Here is a 19,579-nt window from a genome sequence, read left to right as displayed (position 1 = left end):
CATTTCTAAATTAACTATATATGAAAGACATGTACTGAAATCTGTGCCTCATCACTTATACTTCATAAGATAAAGTAATGTTTGCTCTGTTTTTCATGCTGAGTACTGAAAATTTCAGGTGCATAGATCATAATTCATTTTTTACTATTTGTCTGAAAGTCGTTATCATATAAACAAGGGGGGCTGTTGTAGATGCAGTTTTAATACTATCAGAGAAGATATGTTAATTTAGTCAAGATCTAATTGCCAAAAGATTCCTTCGACGAATTTGCGCTTCGTCCGCAGAAACTATAGGCATTAATTCCAAATGATTTGAAAATATATATTTCATATGCCTTAGTTATGTACTTCTCAACGGAAGTTAAATTTTAAAACTCAAGTAGTATAATGGATGGGTGGCATGAGCGATCGATATGACCCAACTAAAACGTAATGTGCAGACTCGGAGGCCTAACATCGTCATACAAGCTTGTACTCTTAGGGGCGATGTATATGAAAGATATTACTTGAAACCATGTAAGATAATACTTGAAACCATCTCTAAGGTGTGAGTAATTTGTAATCTTACTCAATAGGAGATAGTTAGATGAGTTACTGTATTTTATGCTTATGTCAAATAATAGTTTTTTTAATTGAACTATAATTTAAGGAAAGCAAAATTTTATTATTTTTTTGGAATACTATATGTCTTTCTGCACAAGGAAATTTTTGTGTGTGTGTGGCAAGAAAAATTTAAAAATAACCGTAGCAACGCACGGGCACTCAACTAGTCATTAATTACTTTTCAGTTTTCACGCTAGAGCTTGGCATCATATCGGACAGCATGCCTTGAATGGCCTCCTTCCAGACCTCGCAGTGCGTCTGATCCTCCAGCAGCAGCTGCACCGTCATCCCTGCCGGTGTGCTCAGCGCCAGCACGAAGCACCTCCTGCCGTCGATCACCGCCTCGCCACCGGGAGACAGCGCGAGGACCTCGTCTGTAAGGCCGACAGAATAAAAACCGATTCAGTACACAGACAACTCAGATGCCATACTGTGTGCACATGGTTAATCGCAATATCTTACGGTCTTCGTAGGTGGCGAAGACGCCGCGCAACCGCTTCTTCCCCAGCCTTTGCGCCACCGTGCTGCCACCGCTACCGTGCCGGGGGAACACGGCCACCATCCTCACCCGTACTTTACCTGCGGAGTAATCAATGGCGGATGATTTTAGCTTTGCGATTCGCACTGGGACAAAACAATGGCGCACGTGGGGCTGTGTCATTGGTCTCTCACCACAAGGCAGGCAGACCCTGAGAGACGTGCCTTTGTGGATGCTAGCGGCCATGGAAATGCCGTTGCCATGGCCACTGGCGGCGGTGCCGATTCCTCTGATGTCCGTGGCCCTGAGCTTCAGCGTGGCGGCTCCCCTCAAGCACGTCGCTGCGGCCGCCGTCAGCGTGAGGAGCTCGGTTGGGGAGCGGCTCTCGAGGCCGGTGTGGCGGTGTTCACGGCGGAAGTGACGCGGGGCCGGTGGGCTCCAGCGGACTCCGCAGCCTCCGTGCAGACCGTGGCAACCAGCACGGCGGCGGAGGCCAGCTCCCCGCCCAGCTTGCCATTGTCTCCATGGCTCGTCCGTGGGTCCAACGCTGACACAACGCCGGCGACGGCCGCGGCGAGCTGAGCCACCGAGACGGCCGCTTGAGCCTGCGCCGACTGTAGCCGGAGGTCGTCGCGCTGGCGCCGCCTCCGGCTACCCGTGAAGGAGAAGGTGTCCAGGAAGTATTCTCTCAGGATCGTCCTCACCTGTCCAACGTTCAGCTGTGAAAACACCAGCGTTGCCAACGTACCATTAATTTTAGATATAGCAGTGAGCATTTCATCGAAAGGAAATTAATCAATTCCTTGTGTTGTCATCCTTACCGAGAAAGGCCGACGATGCTTGGAGCTGGAGCTCCCACAACTGGCCAGAACTCCCTGTCAGGTATACCAAGAAAATTAAGCTGCTCATCTTTCATAAGGAATGCCACAAGATGCTGTGCAACTGCTTTGAAAGCTCAACAACCCTAACTTACACATGTCTGACTCTGATTGAACAATTGGCTTTTACCGCCATGGAATCGTACCACGTCGATGTCTTCGTCTTCTTTTATCTCGCCACCTTCATGCTCTTCTGCTGATGCTCCTAGGCACTATTTTGTGGTAGGAATTCTTCCGTCACAAGTTGGTCCATACACTTGAGAAATGCACAAGAAAGTACAAGCAAGCTAAAAAATACTATTACTACCGCTTGTGCTCTTAGATGAACTTACTATTAGTCTTAGAGCACACCGAGTAACACAGATGCAGTGTGTCCGAATGAGTTGCATATAATGGAGTAGCTCCAAAGATGATTAGTGTTCACGTCCTCTGTTGTTTAATGAAATGGGAGGTTTTGTCCATCCATGCAGAATTGAACCGAAGATAAACGTACACTGGGGGAGAGTATTTCTAAGATATCCGAGGAGGAGGGGTTCCATGTCCGAGAGAGGAACTCCATCGCCTGCTCAGGGATCGCCAGCATCTCTTCGTACATCGAATGCCGCAACGGAAACTTCCCCTTGCGACGGATTCCCGCTTTTTGCGCGTCGATCTGCATGCTCTGTGCCTGCTTTGGACATTTAGAAAATGATCAACTGCCGCTATCTAGCTAGGAATTGAGAACATCATACTGGTAGAGATGCAGTAACAGTGTTTCCGAAACATGTAGGGTACCATGCTGAGCTGCGGACGACGAAAGGGATAAAACAGATGATCATTTTTCTGAATCCTGTCATAAAATGTAGTTCTGCCGAATTCAAGATACAAAAAAAAATTAGAAAAATTTGTGAGAGTTTTATTTTGATACATCAATGGATATTATATTCTGTAAAGAGCTAAAACAAATTAAGTACTCCCTCCGGCCCTAAATAATTGTCGCAGATTTAGCTAAAATGTAGGCTATATATCGAGATTCATTAAACTACGACAAGTATTTAGGGCAGGAGGAAATACTATAGCTTATGAGAACAAACAACGGAAAAGTTTCATTACCATTTGACGGGACAAGGAGTCGCGCCGCTGGAAGGACACCTTCCCAAACTCCATTATTGTGGCGCAAGCTGGAGTTTGCCTGAATATTTAACAAAGATTCTCTTTGATGAATGAGAGTGGAGTAACAGAGCTATAATGCTGCCTTATTTATAGTCAGGGACAAGTTCTTATCGTCCACCACATTTTATATCAAGATCCTACCAACAGTAAAACTCATTCATTGTATAGCGATTGGTTCCTACGAATAATTTGCTAGAGATCAGCTTTAGTAAACAAAAAGCATTGCCTGATCGATTGAGGGTAGAGATTTATTGTGGAGCCATGTTTCAGGTAAGAAAACCCATTAATTGCAATACTTCCATGAGCAGTACCTTATGACTGGAACTAGCCTATTAGTCAACAATAAGTTCAAAACAGCATATGCGTATATACATGGAACACATCAAAATAAGATTAGCATAAACTATCTTTTTTGTCTGATGGATAGTTAGGAGAATTAAGATATTAATATACGTAAGAAGAGCATGCACTAGTTTTTTTTTACAAAAAGTGATATAAAGACAGGAAGACGTACAATAATAATTAACATGAATATTAGCCTGAAGATATGCACTTGAGAGAAGACAGACTTGCCTTACTTGGATGACTTGGCTGCCCTGATGTGTTGACACTTGCACTGGTTCAAGTATTTATATCACAGGCTCATACTAGAAAGTTCGTCGCAAACGGCCATTGCACTGCAATAGCAGCCAGTAAGAGTATGCTAGTACTATAATCGCCATCCAAGACTAAAAGAGACATCTAGCTCTTACTCCCTCCATACGGACTATTTGCTAGAGATCAGCTGACAATATTACTGGACAAACAAAAAACATTGCCTAATCGACTGGGGATAGGAGATTTATTGTAGACCATGTTTCAGGTGAGACAACCCATGCTACATGGGTATCTGATTAGCAATTGCAATATTTCCATGAGCAGTACCTTATCACTGGAACTAGCATATTAGTCTACAATAAGTACAAAATATATACATGGGAAACAACAAAATAAGATTAGCACAAACTATTTTTTTCGGATGGAGGATAAAGATATTAATATATTTAAGAAGAGCATGCACTAGTTTTTAACAAGAAGTGAAATGAGGATAGGAAGAAGTACACTAGTAGTAATAAGCAATTAACATGAGTATTAGCCTGAAGATACGCACATGAGAGAAGAGAGACTTGCCTTACTTGGATGACTTGGCTGCACTGATGTGTTGACACTTGCACTGGTTCAAGTATTTATATCGGAGGCTCATACTAGAAAGTTCATCGCAAACGGCGATTGCACTGCAATAGAAGCCATTAAGAGTATATGCTAGTACTATAATCGCCATCCCAAGACCAAAAGAGCCATGTTGCTCTTATAATATATCTGAAACTGTCTTCGTTTCGACATCTGGTTGGACGAATCTAGAGTACATAATCTCTTCTGCTCGATTACAGTAGTAAACTGCGAAAAAAGGACAGATTTAACAGTGCTTCTTCTGAAATGGTTCTCTGAAGAGCAATCAACTAGGCCTAAATTGGTGTAGATGATGCCGAGGAGATAGAGCTAGTCATGGCAATTTGGCAAGGTGTCACGCCCAAGGTTTGGACTTTGGAGGGTAGTAGTCATGGTGGGATTTTTAGAGGCATACGCATGTGCGGTACATGGTTTAGGATTGGGTTTAAAAAAAATCCATTGGCACTCATGGTATATGAGAATGGTATAAACTGGTGGTGCTGCTGGTGCCGCACCGCCTGTCTCACTAAAAGATGTATGAGTGGCATGGTAGGCAGTCAGTTTGATCTTCGGTTCTTCGATCCACTCAGCTGGGACTGTGCTGGCATCTAAAACAACAAATATTTTGGCTTCAACTTTGCCTCCACTAACTTTCTAAAATTTTCTTGTAGAATATCGCAGGCATACCTGTCAGACTATTTTTTTTTTCGAGAATTACGGGGGGAAAAAACCCCACCGCTTGTTATTATTACTCGAGAAGACTTGGCAGTCATACCATCCGTACAGAGTGTGAAAACAGGGGGTAGAGGGGGATATAGAGAAGGAAACACAAAAAAATTACATAGTAGCGGACAGAAGGAAACTACGAAGGGTGTCCAGCCGCCCACGGTCATGAATCTTGTATCTCCACCTCCAAGTAGCGAGGTCGTCGCCAGCCGAGGATGTCTTGGCGTTGAAGACGAGATCGTTCCGAGCCTTCCATATAGACCAGAGAATCGTCGCGACGCCTGCATGCCAGATGTGGGTAGCCGTCCCGGGGGGTGGTGGTAAATCCCAGAAGGAGAAGCTGTCGGCTACCTGTCAGACTATGGCCTCTGTAATTCCTTGTGGATAGATGGAAAATTGGTGGAGGAACTAGCGCCGGATCTCTTCGCGCTAGTCAGGAGCCAACTACGAAAGCGCCGCACGGTGCAGCATGCTCTAGCTGATCATATCTGGATTTCCGATTTTTCGAGGGCGTTGAGCCCACTTGCCCTATGGCAATGCGTCCAGTTCTGGTTTTGCCTGCGTGGAGTTCAGCTCACTGAGGAGCCAGACAACCTATGACACAATTATATAAGTGCGTGGCAGAAAGTGGAAGTTGATGGATCAACGCTCAGTATAGAGGTTCTATGTAAATATCTATGTGCTATGTAAAGTTAATCTATCCAAATTTCACTGTGTCAAGGCATATATAATTCATTGACTCCTCTTTGCAGGCAGCTGTGGGTATGTCACAGAGAAGATAATTATCGATCATTTTCCCAACATTCTGTTACTTTCTGCCGGTCCATTTTCATAAATCCAGTGAAGGTATTTGGAGTTCTGGCTTGGAAACACAGCTTCTTAGTTTTAGCACACACTTAGAACTCACTCGTGATGTAGAACGCATGGAAGCATAGACCAACTTCCTTTTGAGGCAATCAAGAGACTGAAAACAATTAAGTACTGTAGTATACATCAGTCCTACTAGTAAAATTTCAAGATATCGGCCTTCTCTAATTCCAAATACTTTGGGTATTGGGATGTTGTAGCATAAAACAGAGAAAGTGTCGTTGCAACAATAGCAAGATAATTTTCTCCATACAACAAGATGACACAGCCTGACTTCTTATAGTCTTAATGTTCTCGCTGCCTTATTGGACAAACACACACAACTCAGGGGTGAACCACAGTAGTGTTATGGTTTCAAAATCTTTGCTTCTAACTTCGAGTTAAGGAGCTATCCTAAAAAAGATCTTTCCACAAATAGAAAGAGTGATAAGATTAATCACAGATACTCTATCAAAGAATTGAGGATGAATCAGAAGAGTTGTCTTCCATTTGAGAACGTTAGGTAACCATTCATGTCATCCGATGGATATGAGCAAGCACCTTAAAAGCAGCTGGCATCCATGGTTAGGGTTAAGGTTAGGGTTAAGCTTCTCACAGATAAAAACAAATCAGATCTGTGAGAAGCTTTTGTTTAATCTGAAGTACTACGATAGACATATGAGATTTGTCTAAATCTGGATGTATCCAGACGCTATTTAGTGTCTACATACATCTAGATTTAGACAAACCTCATACATCTATTTATAGACGAAGGGAGTAATTGTTTCTAATTTCTAAATATTTGTTTTTTAGATAACATAAAAATAGTTGAGGATAAACCACTATCATTTAAAAACAGGGAGGTAAAAATAACTGAATATCCTCTTACTTCTATTCTCAGAATTGAAGATATCCTACTAGTGGTAGTCTTCTGTTAAGAAAGTGTCAAGTCTATTAAAGAAAAAGGTTGCACGTGTGGTATTTTGTAGGTCTATGAAAACATGTTTATAAAATTAGTCTCGTAGATTGAAAAATTGAAAACAGTGATAACCTTATGTTTTAATCATTTTCGAGCTGAAAATCCTCACTTTTCAAGGTTAGAAGAGTAATTGAGATTTCCAAGTTTACACGGTAGTTGCAACATGGCGGTATAATGTTTGATTCAAATGTGAAGTAATAAGCTATTGGCATTGCAATGGTGTATTCAGAATGGTTCAGAATCACTGATGGACAAGACTTGACTTACTTGCTGCTAGAACAAATAGAAATTAGTTGTAGATTAATTACAGTTACTCTTAGCAGAAGAGCTTAGGATGAATCAGAAGATTTTACCTTCACCTGGTTGATCCACTTGGTCCAGGACCTTTGCATTTGAGAACGGTTGGGAGTAATTGTGGATGCTCTGTTTCGCCCAAGTAAAGCTATACAGGTTAATGCTTTCTTCTTGAGGTGTGAGAGATATGCAAAACAAAAATAAATTATTATATAGAAGGTTGTCCCAAAAATAAATTATCTATCAAGCAAACCAAAGGCCGAGTATACCAAAAAAATCATCTGTCAAGGAAACCAAACCAAGCTTATGTCGCCTGTGTGCATTCTGCAAAAACTGATCCTCATTTTTTCTCAACTTTGACCTACTGTCTCGACTGGTTCCCGAGCTCATGAAGCTCCCAGGCCAGCTCCTCCACCTCCTTCCACGAGCTCCCACCTTCCCTTATGGCTGCCGCGGCCTCCTCAGCCAGCTCCTTCGCCATCGACTGCCGGAGAGGACATTCTAAAGAGAGAACGGGCTTTCAATGGCTATGCACCGGTCATCCCCGCTGAACCGGATTAGCACGCTTTCACCATAGATTTGGGGTGGTTTTAGCATGTTCCACCTAAATATAAACATGCCCTCCCTATGTGTGTTATTTCCCCATTCTTAATGAACAGGCACCAGTTGCTGAAAAAAACAATTTGCAGTCTATTTTCAAATTATTCGGTAAAAACTTTTACAGTAGAATATTGGAAGTCATTTGCTCTCTCAGAACCATGTTAGTGATGAAAAATGGCATCTCCAGTGTACTACTCCTATTTTTCATATAAGTCAGCTCATGAACTCAGAGTTAAAAGCAAAGAAAATAATTGTCTATCAAGGAAAAAATAGTTGTCAATCAAGGAAATCAAACGCCGAGTATACCAAAAAATTATCTATAAAGAAACCAAACCGAGAAATGTCGCCTCTATGCATTTTGCACAAACTGATCCTCAGTTTTTTGGTTGCCGAGCTCACGAAGCTCCCGGGTCAGCTCCTCCACCTCCTTCCACGAGCTCCCGCCGCGGCCTGCACCAGATCAGATCCATCAGAGCTCAACGGACACATCGGCACCAATTCATCTAGTACTGGAGTTGCCGATCCAAATCTGGTCACTCGCTCTCATATTCGGTCCATGTACTAGTACGTTCTCCATCCTCGCACGCATCAGCGCGTGCCTGAGGTCAACCAGCAGCTGCAAGGACAGCGGCTGACAAGCAGCATTAACGGGAGGCGGTCGCATCCGTGGTAGACAAGGCCGGCGTCGGAGGTGCTCCTGGGCGGCAGCGGACGAGATCCTTGTTCAGAGGTGCGAGACAAGATCTTGGTCCGTCCGCAGGAGTTGGACAGTCGCCGGCGGCGGCCGCCCGCGGACGAGAGTGGCGGCGCACCAGATGGGACGGGAAGGAAAAAACGGGAGGTGGTACCGATTCGGCTCACGGTGGCACTCGTAACCTCAAACGAAATGGGCAAAAGTGTAAACCGGTTCGCTCCTTAAGGCTGGTGCCAATGTCTCACCTCACTCTCACCCGCCACGTCAGCTTTTTCCCTCACTCTCACCCCACTCTCACCCCACGGTGCCAATGCGCGGGCTATAGTGCCATCTCTCACTTCTCTCTCCTCCACATCACCATTTTTTTTTCACATTAAGTTATTTCACCCGAATTTTTGTAGACATTCAAAATAATGCAAGAAAATTATTCAACTAAAAATGTTACCGATTACATAATAATTAATAAAAATACAAATTATGTTTCTTGTTTTTCTAAATAGCCTATATGACAAGTGTGTACTTGTGTTTGTATTTTGAACTGAAAGAGTAAAAAAAGGAAAGAAAATAAAAGAAGGAAAGAAAATAAAATAAAAACTGACATTTAAAGAATAAAAGAAGGAAAGAAAAAAAGAAAAAAGAAAAAAACCGACCAGGTCGTCTTCTTCTACCTCTCGCCCGCGTCGCCATCGCGCCGCCCCGCCTCTCGCCCCTCTCCCGCCTCGCTCTCGCCGCCAACGCGGGCGGCAGCCGGGCGGGAGCGGGCGATAGCGCCGGGCGCCCCCGCCGGCGCCCCTCCCTCTCGTCTCGCCCGCCTCCCGCCCCTCTCTCGCCCCATCGCCGCCGTTAACGCCCCCGCTACCGCCCGCAATGGCACCAGCCTAAGTCCGAAGCCGTGGGAAGCACCTCCGGAGGTGCTTTTCCTCGCCTGCCTATTAGGTGGTGTGCTTTGGCAAAGCCCAAAGCGAAGCCAACCTCTCTTTTTGGACAGCTTATTTCAGTCTGACTTCTTAGAGCAAGTACAATAGAGTCCAGTCAGCTGACTATAAAACATTGAATAATATATTTTAGATGAGTTGGAGGAGAGAGAAGAGGAGAGAGAAGGGAGGTGGGCTACTATGCAATAGCCAGCTCTTGCACGTGCTCCTAGACACCTTGTGAGAGTGAAAGGTGGGCCATATATTAATAAAGTACTACATTTTTATAGCCAACTATTGTACATGTTAGCTATATGATGACTACAAATGATATGACATCTTGTTATAGCCAACAATTGGCTATACTATTGGAATTGCTCTTATAGTCTTAATGCTCTCGCTTCCTTATTTGACAAACACACACAACTCATGGGTGAACCGCAGCAGTGTTAGTCAGTGATAGGCTTAACATATGCTTCGGAGGCGAAATTGGTATGTAACTAATGTGTTCACTTGTGTTTATGCCCCTGACTGAAGATTGGATGCATCTAATCTTCTATTGTAACTTCATCATTTAGATATGGAATTATTTGCAGATTGGGTAGCAGCCTGCTGATACTTTTGAGCAAATGTTTTTTCCTGACTAGGAGAAGGTTTCGACAAGCCTTTTTCACTGAAGTAGTAATCCTTGCAGCACGGCATATCTGAAAACAGAGGAATGAGGCCATTTTTCAAAATATACAGCCATCGTATTTATGTCTTAGAGAAAAGCTTTTATACATGAAGTAATCCTGCATGTGCACAGGGTGAAAAGCAAGCACTCTGAACTCTGGCCAAGATGTATTGACACTTTGTTGTAATTATTTTCTCTTCTCTTTTGTACATATGCTGTAAATACTTTTGTTTTTAATAAATAAATGATAAATGATGTGGGGTTGTTGCCCTGCAGTTCTCGCTCAAAAAAGAAAAAAACTTCTCACAGATAGAAAGAGTGATAAGATTAATCACACTTGCACCATCAAAGAAGTGAGGATGAATCAGAAGAGCTGTCTTTCATTTGAGAACCTCCAGAACAACTGGATGCTCTGTAATGCATGCGCAGCAAGCAGAAGTAGAAATGATGGATCTATTTGTGCTGATGGCAACAAAACTACAAGTTTATTCTTCCTTGGGACCCAAAGTGTATAGTGATGCAATAAGGAAGATTTCTTTTTACAAGCGTAACTTTTGAAGAAAAAAAATAGTCTTTCTTCAATCCTCTTCAAGCAGCATGCCAAATAATAGCAATAGTTTTGTTCCCCGGCTCCACCGAAATGTTTGACATGCACAACGTGGTGAATGTAATTATTTTTAGGCCTCATAGTTTCTCAACTAGTAATCTACTCACATGGTGCCCACGTGAATATGAGTGGTGAACACTCGAGTAGAGAATAGCTAGATCGCTGATGCCCGCGTGATGACGTGAAGATGAGTTTGTCAAAACCCTCGAGTCTACCAACCTTCACAACGAAGAAAAGGGTGCGTCTTTTGCGGCTGTGAATCCACGCTAGCTGCAGGAAAAATATTTATCGGGCCATTATTGCATTACACATGTGTACGTATTCAACAAGTTACTACAAGTGATAGACTTATAACAAAAAAACGGGAATAAATGATTTTGCTTCAGCGTGCTCTGCCTTCAAACTTTGACCTTTGGAGATCACCATCTGACTCTAGCCCAACCTCGTGCCGCTCTCGCGCAGCCGCTAGGATCCCCACGGCCGCCGGCCGTTGCCTCCACCAGCCCTCCCACTCCCCCTCCCGCCACCGCCCCCTAACCAGCAGCCCCCGACAACGCTTGTTGTCCTTAGGGGTAGTCCATGGGAGCAACCTCCAGCGCCACCGGACTTCGAGATGAGAAAGTCATGTCGTCGTTGCCGCTGTTGTAAGCTGTGGTGGATGCGGGGCCTCTCCCCAAATGGTGAGCGGGGATCCTCTAGTCGCGTGATGCAGTGGAAAACGGATGCCAAGGTGGCAGGCCATGGTACATGGCGGTGCGGCGCGCTCTGCTGGTCGTGGCGGCGCGAGGTGCAGTGGAGACTAGGGTTCTTACGGAGGAGAAGGTGATGTGGGGCGGCACTAAGGGTGAGCATATCGGGCGAGGCTGGTCCTCGGTGATGCCATCTGAAGTGTGGCTGCCATGGCGTGCGGCGGCGGCTGCGGGGCTGTCCTGGATCTAATCTAGGCCGTTGGGTCGTGACAACCACCGCCCGCATCAGCCAAATGGTTTGTTGTCCCCGGTGGCGGCGACTCGGGCCTATTGGGTTCGATCTACGTTAGTTCCAGCAAGGGTCGACGATGGTCTGGTTCGTCTTCTCCTCTGCCGGCTGGTAGCGTGGGGCTATTGTCAGAGCTTGAATAAAGGTGGTTGGCCATGCCGGTCTTCGAGTTCCAAATCATTGACCATCTTCGTGTCCGTCTTCTTGTTCTGGGCGCCGACGAGTACTGGTCTTCCTCTCGAAGATCTCCGCTGATTTGGCACATGTGGTCACTAGATATCTAGATCGAAATTGCTCGGCCGTGCGCGCCCTTGTTCCATGGAACCGACCAGAAAGCGGAGTTTCACGCCGCGCCACACCCTCATGATGGCCTGTTGGCCGAAGATTTCTAAATATAGGTTTCCATGGTATTGATAGTGGTGAAGAAAGCCATGGTGACTGCAATCGAAGGCTTGTAATTGATGGGAGCAGTTTTGGTTGCCAATGCCATGAAGACTTGCATCACAAGTTTATGTGTGTCGGGTGTTGAGGACTTGCAGCAGTGACCTTGGCAGGAGGGGGCGGCAAACACATGTGGATAGCATTTTTGGTGATGCTTCTGGAGTACGGAGCCATGATTTCCTGGGTCAAAGCCCAATGTTTGATCTTCATTGGTTGTACCTGGCAATAGCTTTGCTGAAGGCATTATTATTTTAGGAACTCGGTCTTAATCTAGGGTGAAAACTCAAGATCCTTGACTAAGCGATGATAACGCTTGTGCATTATTTCCTTCTTAAAGGTGCCGCTTTGGAAGAATCTTTTTTCAGCCCGCATGTTGTCTTTGGTGGTGTTCGGATAGTTATTGTTGCAAGTATTTCATCACTGTGATGGGATTTTTGTTTTTATTTCTCTTATTTTATTTTATTCTTGGTGGTATGCATTCTTGATGTTTTTTTTGACATCTTGTTGGTGCAAAGGCGAGGTGTAATTGGTATCTTCGCGATATTAATATATTTACATCGAGATTTTTTTTTTGGCAGCGGTAACCGATATTAGTATATCTTGTTCCATTCTAAACTGTTTCATAATCTTATTTTCTTAATAGAAATATTTTAAAAACACATTGATGCTGAAAGAATCTTCGAACCGGTGAAGAGGCTTTTCTGATTGAAGGATAGACAAATAATATGACTGAGGTGTGTAAATAAGTCAATAAAGAGTATCGTCCACATTGGAGTATATGTTTTTACTCGCACTAGAGATGGTTTAGGAGCACACCTCAAGTAATGCCGCACGAAGTGCACGATAACAATTGAAAGTACATAGTATACATCACAATGTGGGAAGATAGTTAAATGTTGGCGTAAAGGAGGTGCTGGAGACCGTTGACAGTTGCAGGTTCCGCGGACAGGAGGACGCGCATGCTGCCGTCGGTACCGTCGATGAGGTAGGCGATCCCGGCACGCGGTTGCTCGGCGCGGAGCACCACCACCGGCTTCCCCCACCCGAAATCCGTGCCGTACACTAGCGTGCCTTTCCAGCTAACCACCCTCAGGTCGGTCTCCGGCGGGACGCTCCCCGTAGGAGCATCTGTCTGGCTCTGGCTGCCGGCGATCTCCATGTAGTCGATCGCCGAACGGACCATCTCATCGTCCATCCGCCGGATGGCCCCTCTGATCCGGCACGCGACGGAGTCCAGCTGCTCCCCTGAGGTGATGTCCTGCACCTTGCCCGTCACGCTCAGCATGATGATCCCGTTCCCGAAGTAGCTGTCCGGAAGCGGCGGCCTCACGCTGCCCCGGACGTTCGCCGGGAAGATGAGGCGCGCCGTGGCGTCAGGCGGCAGCTGGCGGGCGGCGCACACGCACCGCCACACGTGGGCGCTCACGGCACAGAAGGTGCTCGCTCCGCTGGTGCAGGCACGCTTGAGAGCCGCGACCTGATCCTTGGAGAGGGTGAAGATCTGGTTCGCCACTGCGCCCGGCGATGGCATAGGCTCCTCGGACGGCGGTTGTTGCTCCTTTGGGGGGCAGAACAAGGTGAGCGCGTCGGGGTGGATGACGGGCGGGGAGCGTGCGCGCAGGAGGGTGCGGTCGTGGCATGGGCGCTCCAGCGCCGTCGCCGCGGCGTCGCCATCCCTGCAGAAGGCAGACCACGTCCGGAAGAAGTGGAACGCGCCGATGGCATCGACGGCGATGTGGTGCATAGCCACCCCTAAGGCCACCCCACCGCACTTCAACAAGTTCACCTGGACGCCGCACATGAGGGACGGCGAGTACTCCTCGACGCGTGGAACGAAGAGCCTCTTAAGCTCCGGCGACGGCTGGAAGCTGCTCAATTCGTCAACGGTGAGGGCCGAGTGAGCGACCACGAAGAGCACGCCCTGGCCGGCGCAATCAATCTGTGGCCGACCCTCGGTGTCGACGCCGAGACGGCCGGCCAGCGGGTAGAAGGCCACCAGAGCCTTTGCCAGCGCAGCCTTCAGCCTTGCCACGTCGAAGAAGCCGTCGACGGCACCACCGGCGTCGGAGCGGTACAAGTGCACGGTCGGGGTGTGGCCTGTGCTCGCCCACGAGAGGTCGATTGGGGTAAGCCACAGGCCATGCCTCGGCGTCTCCTCGCTGGGCGTCAACATGCACCACTCCGCCACCCTCACTTCCTCGTACACACCCATTTTTCTTCTTGTGTTCAGAGCTGAGGTCGACCGAGAAGAGGCTCAAGAGACAGTGGTATGAACTATTGCTCTCCTGCTTAATTTCTTCCCTTATGTAGATCAGTTAACTACCCTAGCAAGAGTGAACAATAAGATACATGTGAGTCGAATCTCGAAACCCACAAAGACGGGGATCCAATACCAAAACGTACTCCAATAGAAATTTGAGCTCCCAAATCGGGATCAAATGCTTTCTCTCGCTGCAGCAGAGACATATGGGTTCTTTATTCTCTATAATGAAAATCGGATGCGCTGGGTGACAAATTTCTGGATCAGATACCCTGAATGACTAAAACTCCACGAGAGAATATTAGCGGGTTTTGCATTATAATTTATTCCCGTTTATTGCATAATCTTTAAAAAGCTTATGATAAGGTTAACTGATCTTTTTTTGCAACAAATTTTCACAATGAAAGGTTTCTTCCAAGAGTGGCGTGTTTTAAACTTTTAATTAATAACTTCGTTTTCGGACGAAGTGTAGCCATTAAAGTCAATCATGACGTGGTAAATATTTTCTGACCAAAAAAGGTTGATGCAAAGTGATTCCCTATTTACAATTTTATTTAATATTGTGGCGGATATGCTAGCAATTATAGTTGAGCCTGCGGAAGCTGATGGTCAAATTGAAGGAGTGGTCCCCACTTAGTTGATGGTGGCGATTCTATTCTTCAATACGTCGATGACACAATCCTCTTTATCGAACATGGCTTGGAAAATGCGAGAAATCAGAAATTAATATTACCAACATTCGAGGAGTTATCAGGTCTTATGATAAATTTTCATAAAAGTGAATTGTTCTTTTTTGTTGAGGCCCAAGACGATACTAACCTATATGCGGAACTTTTCGGATGTGGGTTGGGAAACTTTCCAATCAGTTATCTGGGTATTCCGATTCACCATCCGAGGCTCGCGCCTGCTGAATAGAAACTCATCGAAGAAAAGATTGTAGAAACGCCTTAGTAATTAAAAAAGAAAGTTAATATCTTTGGGTGGAAGGTTAGTCCTCATAAAGAAGCCATTTTTTACGTGAAAATATTTCGCCTTTATAGATATTAATGTGCTGAAATTATTTTATTTTACCAAGCACTCGTGTGTTTTCTCGCCCCACATTGATCTCGTCCGTTGATCTCGCCGGGCGGCATCCACACTACTCCTACATGTAACATGCCTCGCCGAGTACCCTCCGTAACCATGGCATCTGGAACAAGGAAAGGAAAGTTTTCTTGATGCAAAATTACCCGGGGTACAAACTAGGAAATGATTTTAAGGAGATTAATGGTATTAGTGTACTATCCCATATATAGTCGCACTACGATCCATAGTTGCCTCGCGTCATTACGATCCATAGTTGCCTCGCGTGCGCTCCCTCCTCTGATTGATGGAGTCGCAGTCGGTCTTGAGGAACGCCCGCCCATGGGCCTCTCTCTCGCCGGACCTGCTCCTCGACATTACCGGCCGTCTGCACGACGCCACAGACTTCGTCCGCTTCCACGCCGTCTGCCAGCCATGGCGCGACACGGCGGCTCGCGCAGGGGCGACGCCCCGACGCCGCAGCCACATGTTCCTGCCATGGCTCCTCTCACGGTACAACGGCCGCATCACGCACTCCCCCGTGGTCTACTTCCGACGCGTCTCCTCCGAGCCGACGCAGAGCGACCGTCACCGCAGCTACAACAGCATCGTTCTCGTGGAGCCGGGCGCCGACGGCGACAGGAACTGGGTGACCAGGGAGGACGGCGGGGCGGCCTGGCTCTTCTTTGCGGGCTTCGAGCCGACCATCCAAGACGTCGTCACCCGAGCCGTCACCTACCTGCCTCCCTTCCCGAACGACGACAACGACGGTTGGATAATCAGGCACCGGATGAGGAGCCCGCGCGGCATCCTCTACTGCGACGGCACCGTCTTCCTCTACAGCTTCGTTGCAGGGACGACCAACAGGAGGTACGGCTCGTACCCTCCCGTCTTCACGGCCGCCATCCTTCGTCCGGGCGATGCGAAATGGACGCTCGTGCAGAAGCTGCTCGATTTGCCGGCAAGCCACCATTCCTGCGCCGCCTACCACGCCGGCAAGGTACTGGTCTGGGTGGGCGCCTACTTCTGGTGCGTCCTGACGCCCGACTTCTCCAAAGCAGCCAACGCCGGAAACACCGCCAACATCAGGCTCGAGACTACCTGGGATAGGCTCGAGGACGAGCTCTACATTCGTGATCGCAGCTACATCTTCGTCTCCCGCGGTGAGTTGCTGCGGGTGTCCGTCCTGATCGAGCGGCAGCAGCAGCGGCGCGATGATTACGGCAGGGATTACCCGGCTCCTACGTTAGCGCTGACTGTGCACGCGCTGGAAGGAGGAGACGACGGCAAGATGCGGTGGGTGGAGAGGGATGACTCGAGCATGGATGATTGTGTCATGTTCCTTGGATCGCCGGCGAGCTTTGCCATGGATGCCACGCAGCTGGGTCTGGATGGAGGGTGCGCCTACTTTACCTTCAGGCGTCGGGTGTTCAGGTACACCTTCATCGACGGTGAAGCCAGACCCGTGGATTGGGTGTTTCCTGGATGGGATTCCGACAAGGCGTGTGTCTGGCTACGGCCGCAACCTAAAGTGGTTCCAAATCTAGGTAAATCGAGAAAGGCCCGAGACTAGAAACTTCAAATTTTAGTAACTTCATGTTGTGTGTGTCAAAATATTTTGAGGTGACACTATGGTTTATTTGCAACTATCTGTTGAAGGTTGATTAAGAAAGGGACATGTCATTTTAACTTTTTGTAAGCTTGCCACTCCTTAGGATGGGCAAGCTTGACAAATTAAGCCTAGAATTCATGTAGCAAACTTGGTCGAATTTATTTCTCTAACAACTAGGTCTATATGTCATACACTTGTAACTGATACTACCTCCATCACAAAGCTTAAGGCTTATATTAATTTTAGAAAGTCAAACTATATCAAATTTGATTAAGTTTTTACCACAAATCATTAAAATGCAAAATACAAAATTAAATCATTAAAATATATTTTCGTATTGTAGCTATTAAATATTATATTTATTGATAGATTTTTCTAAAATTTAATCAAAATTTACTTGGTTTGATTTTTTTTTAAACCTTAAGCTTTGAAATGGAGTTAGTATTACTAGCAGCGCTAATAACACCCTAGGTACCTCTATGTGCGATTTCATACACAAAGTTGCAAAATCGTTATACAACAATACATCAACTTGTTAGTCGTAATGATTTTGGTCGAGTTAGTCTCCGTTCGCAACAGGTGTGATGATAAGCAAATTAGTGTGTTTTGACTGCACCTGACACTTTTGCTAATACCCCTAAGAGCGTCTCTAACCTAAGTACAAAAATTTAGAGGAGTAAACTTGTTTTTACATAATTTGAAAAATTGAGCACATTCATACATGACAACATAACATAAGATGATTCATAATGCATATAAAGTCGCACAAATTGATAGCATCATCTAAACCTAACAAATTTGTAGTTTTCAAATACAAACTGATAGCACTAGTCATCATCTACCTCAAACTTCCCTCACTAATCATCTTCTTCCTCAGACCTCCTCGGCCGATTTTCCTTGACTCTTCTTCTTGCTATGAATTTGAACGAACAAACGTCTTGTTCATTTGCCGAAATTCACCAAATTTCCCAAACAAAAAGGGGTTAAAAAGCATACATTGGCGGATCGGGTATCCAAGGATCATCTTCTTCATCCGCCGGTACTGGGGCTAGGTCACCTTTTCACATTAGACAAGCGGCGCATTTAAGCCCACTCATCAAGTTCTGCTGGTAAAACAGCTTATGTTGTAAACCCGAGAAGACAAGCTTAAACATAAACTCTGACCTACTTCCCCAAGGCTATATGACCCGCCCCACATGTTGCTACTCATGAGGGACTTTGCTTATCGGATAGGAAGATTAGTTACAAGAAAAGCCTTTATTCTTTCTCACATGAACTGAATCATTATTCTCCCTCTCTATATTCCATTTAGAAATCACCGGTGCAGTTTCTGCCGCCAGCGCCCACACGAGGTCCTGCAACCCTAAATCCAGCGACTTGCAGCGGAGCGAGGACGAAGAAGCCATACCGGAGGTGCGCAACCACGTGAATTCGGTTGTTCCTCGACGAATCCCGGTGGATTCCGTCTGCGTTAGCGGTGGATTTTCTCGAGGTTGTGCCGCCCGATTCGGTTGATATAGGCAGTCGGCAGCTACGCAGAGAAGGTATGAGGGTCAAAGGAGCCTACGCGGAGGCGGCGGCGGTCAGCTCTTGTCGCCGAACTGGTCGAGGAGCAGCCATCATCGGCGATGCGACGTTGCGGAGGGAGGGCGGAGGCGAAGATGAAGGAGCAAAATTTTACGCGAGCGGCCGCAAAGGAGGATATTTAGGGGCCACAGAGGCCGATGAGCAAAATTGTTTCCTCCTCTAAGGCCTTTTTTTGGCTAGATTAGGTTCTCTTCTAAGGCCTTTTTGGCTTCGTCTAGATATGCCCTAAGGCCTTTAGAAATTCGTTTGTTCGATTCAAAATGAAGTTTCACAAATCGATACCTTTGAGCTTAGGGACCAAGGCAACGTTTTCGTCCGGTGGTGGATCGCGCATAGGATGAGCACGTGCTAGGGAATACGGAGTAGGGTGCTGAAAGTTCAATGTTGGTAACCTAAAGGGGTTGAATAGGTTCTACAAAATTTTCTTTGACTTGTTTGCAATTCTACGCTATGCAGATAAATAAAGTGGCCTAATGCAAACTAAGTGAAGCACCCTATATGACAAAATACATATATCAAGAACTTCAACCTCAATGGCTATCACAAATTAAATAAGCGGAAAGAAATAACCGAAGCACGCGGAGACGTCGATGTATCCCTATGTTCACTTCCTTGAGGGGAAGCTAGTCACCGTTGGAGAGGTGCGGTTGCACGAAGGGCACCGAACGTCACGAAGGCACACCTTCTCCTCCGTGAGATCCTTCCACGAAGTAGGAACCCTTTTTCACTATGTGAAGACCTTAGGGAGGCCTTCGATCCCGTACAAACTTTTCGGCTCGATCACAAGTTGTTCGCTCCCGGCGACCGCTACCGCCTAGGAGTCCTCAACCTCCAAGAGTAAAAAGATCGGATAGGGTAACTTGGTACAATGGCTCAAATCGAAAAGTGTATGGTTAGTAGAGAGAGGATGAAGAGATCTTCGAGATGCATGGATTAACTCTCAAATTCGTTGGACGAATCTCTCGGAATCAAAGATTTGAGGTGGG

General features: G+C 46.2%; 1 protein-coding gene and 1 pseudogene across 1 annotated transcript; both read right to left on the bottom strand.

The window, feature by feature from the left end:
* Positions 1–777: 777 nt before the first annotated feature.
* Positions 778–7,646, bottom strand: LOC124707827 (annotated as a pseudogene).
* A 5,183-nt stretch (positions 7,647–12,829) lies between these two features.
* Positions 12,830–15,516, bottom strand: LOC124707817 (putrescine hydroxycinnamoyltransferase 1-like). The gene is made up of 2 exons (XM_047239512.1): positions 15,504–15,516; positions 12,830–14,325 (listed from the first exon to the last, which is right to left on the bottom strand). The coding sequence occupies exons 1-2, from the start codon at positions 15,514–15,516 to the stop codon at positions 12,962–12,964; spliced, it is 1,377 nt and encodes a 458-aa protein (XP_047095468.1). The 3' UTR covers positions 12,830–12,961.
* Positions 15,517–19,579: the final 4,063 nt, after the last annotated feature.

This window comes from Lolium rigidum, chromosome 1, assembly GCF_022539505.1.
Source record: "Lolium rigidum isolate FL_2022 chromosome 1, APGP_CSIRO_Lrig_0.1, whole genome shotgun sequence".
NCBI classification, from domain to species: Eukaryota; Viridiplantae; Streptophyta; class Magnoliopsida; order Poales; family Poaceae; genus Lolium; species Lolium rigidum.
The sequence above is the reverse complement of the archived record's forward strand: the minus strand, read 5'-3'. Positions and strand labels throughout refer to the sequence as shown.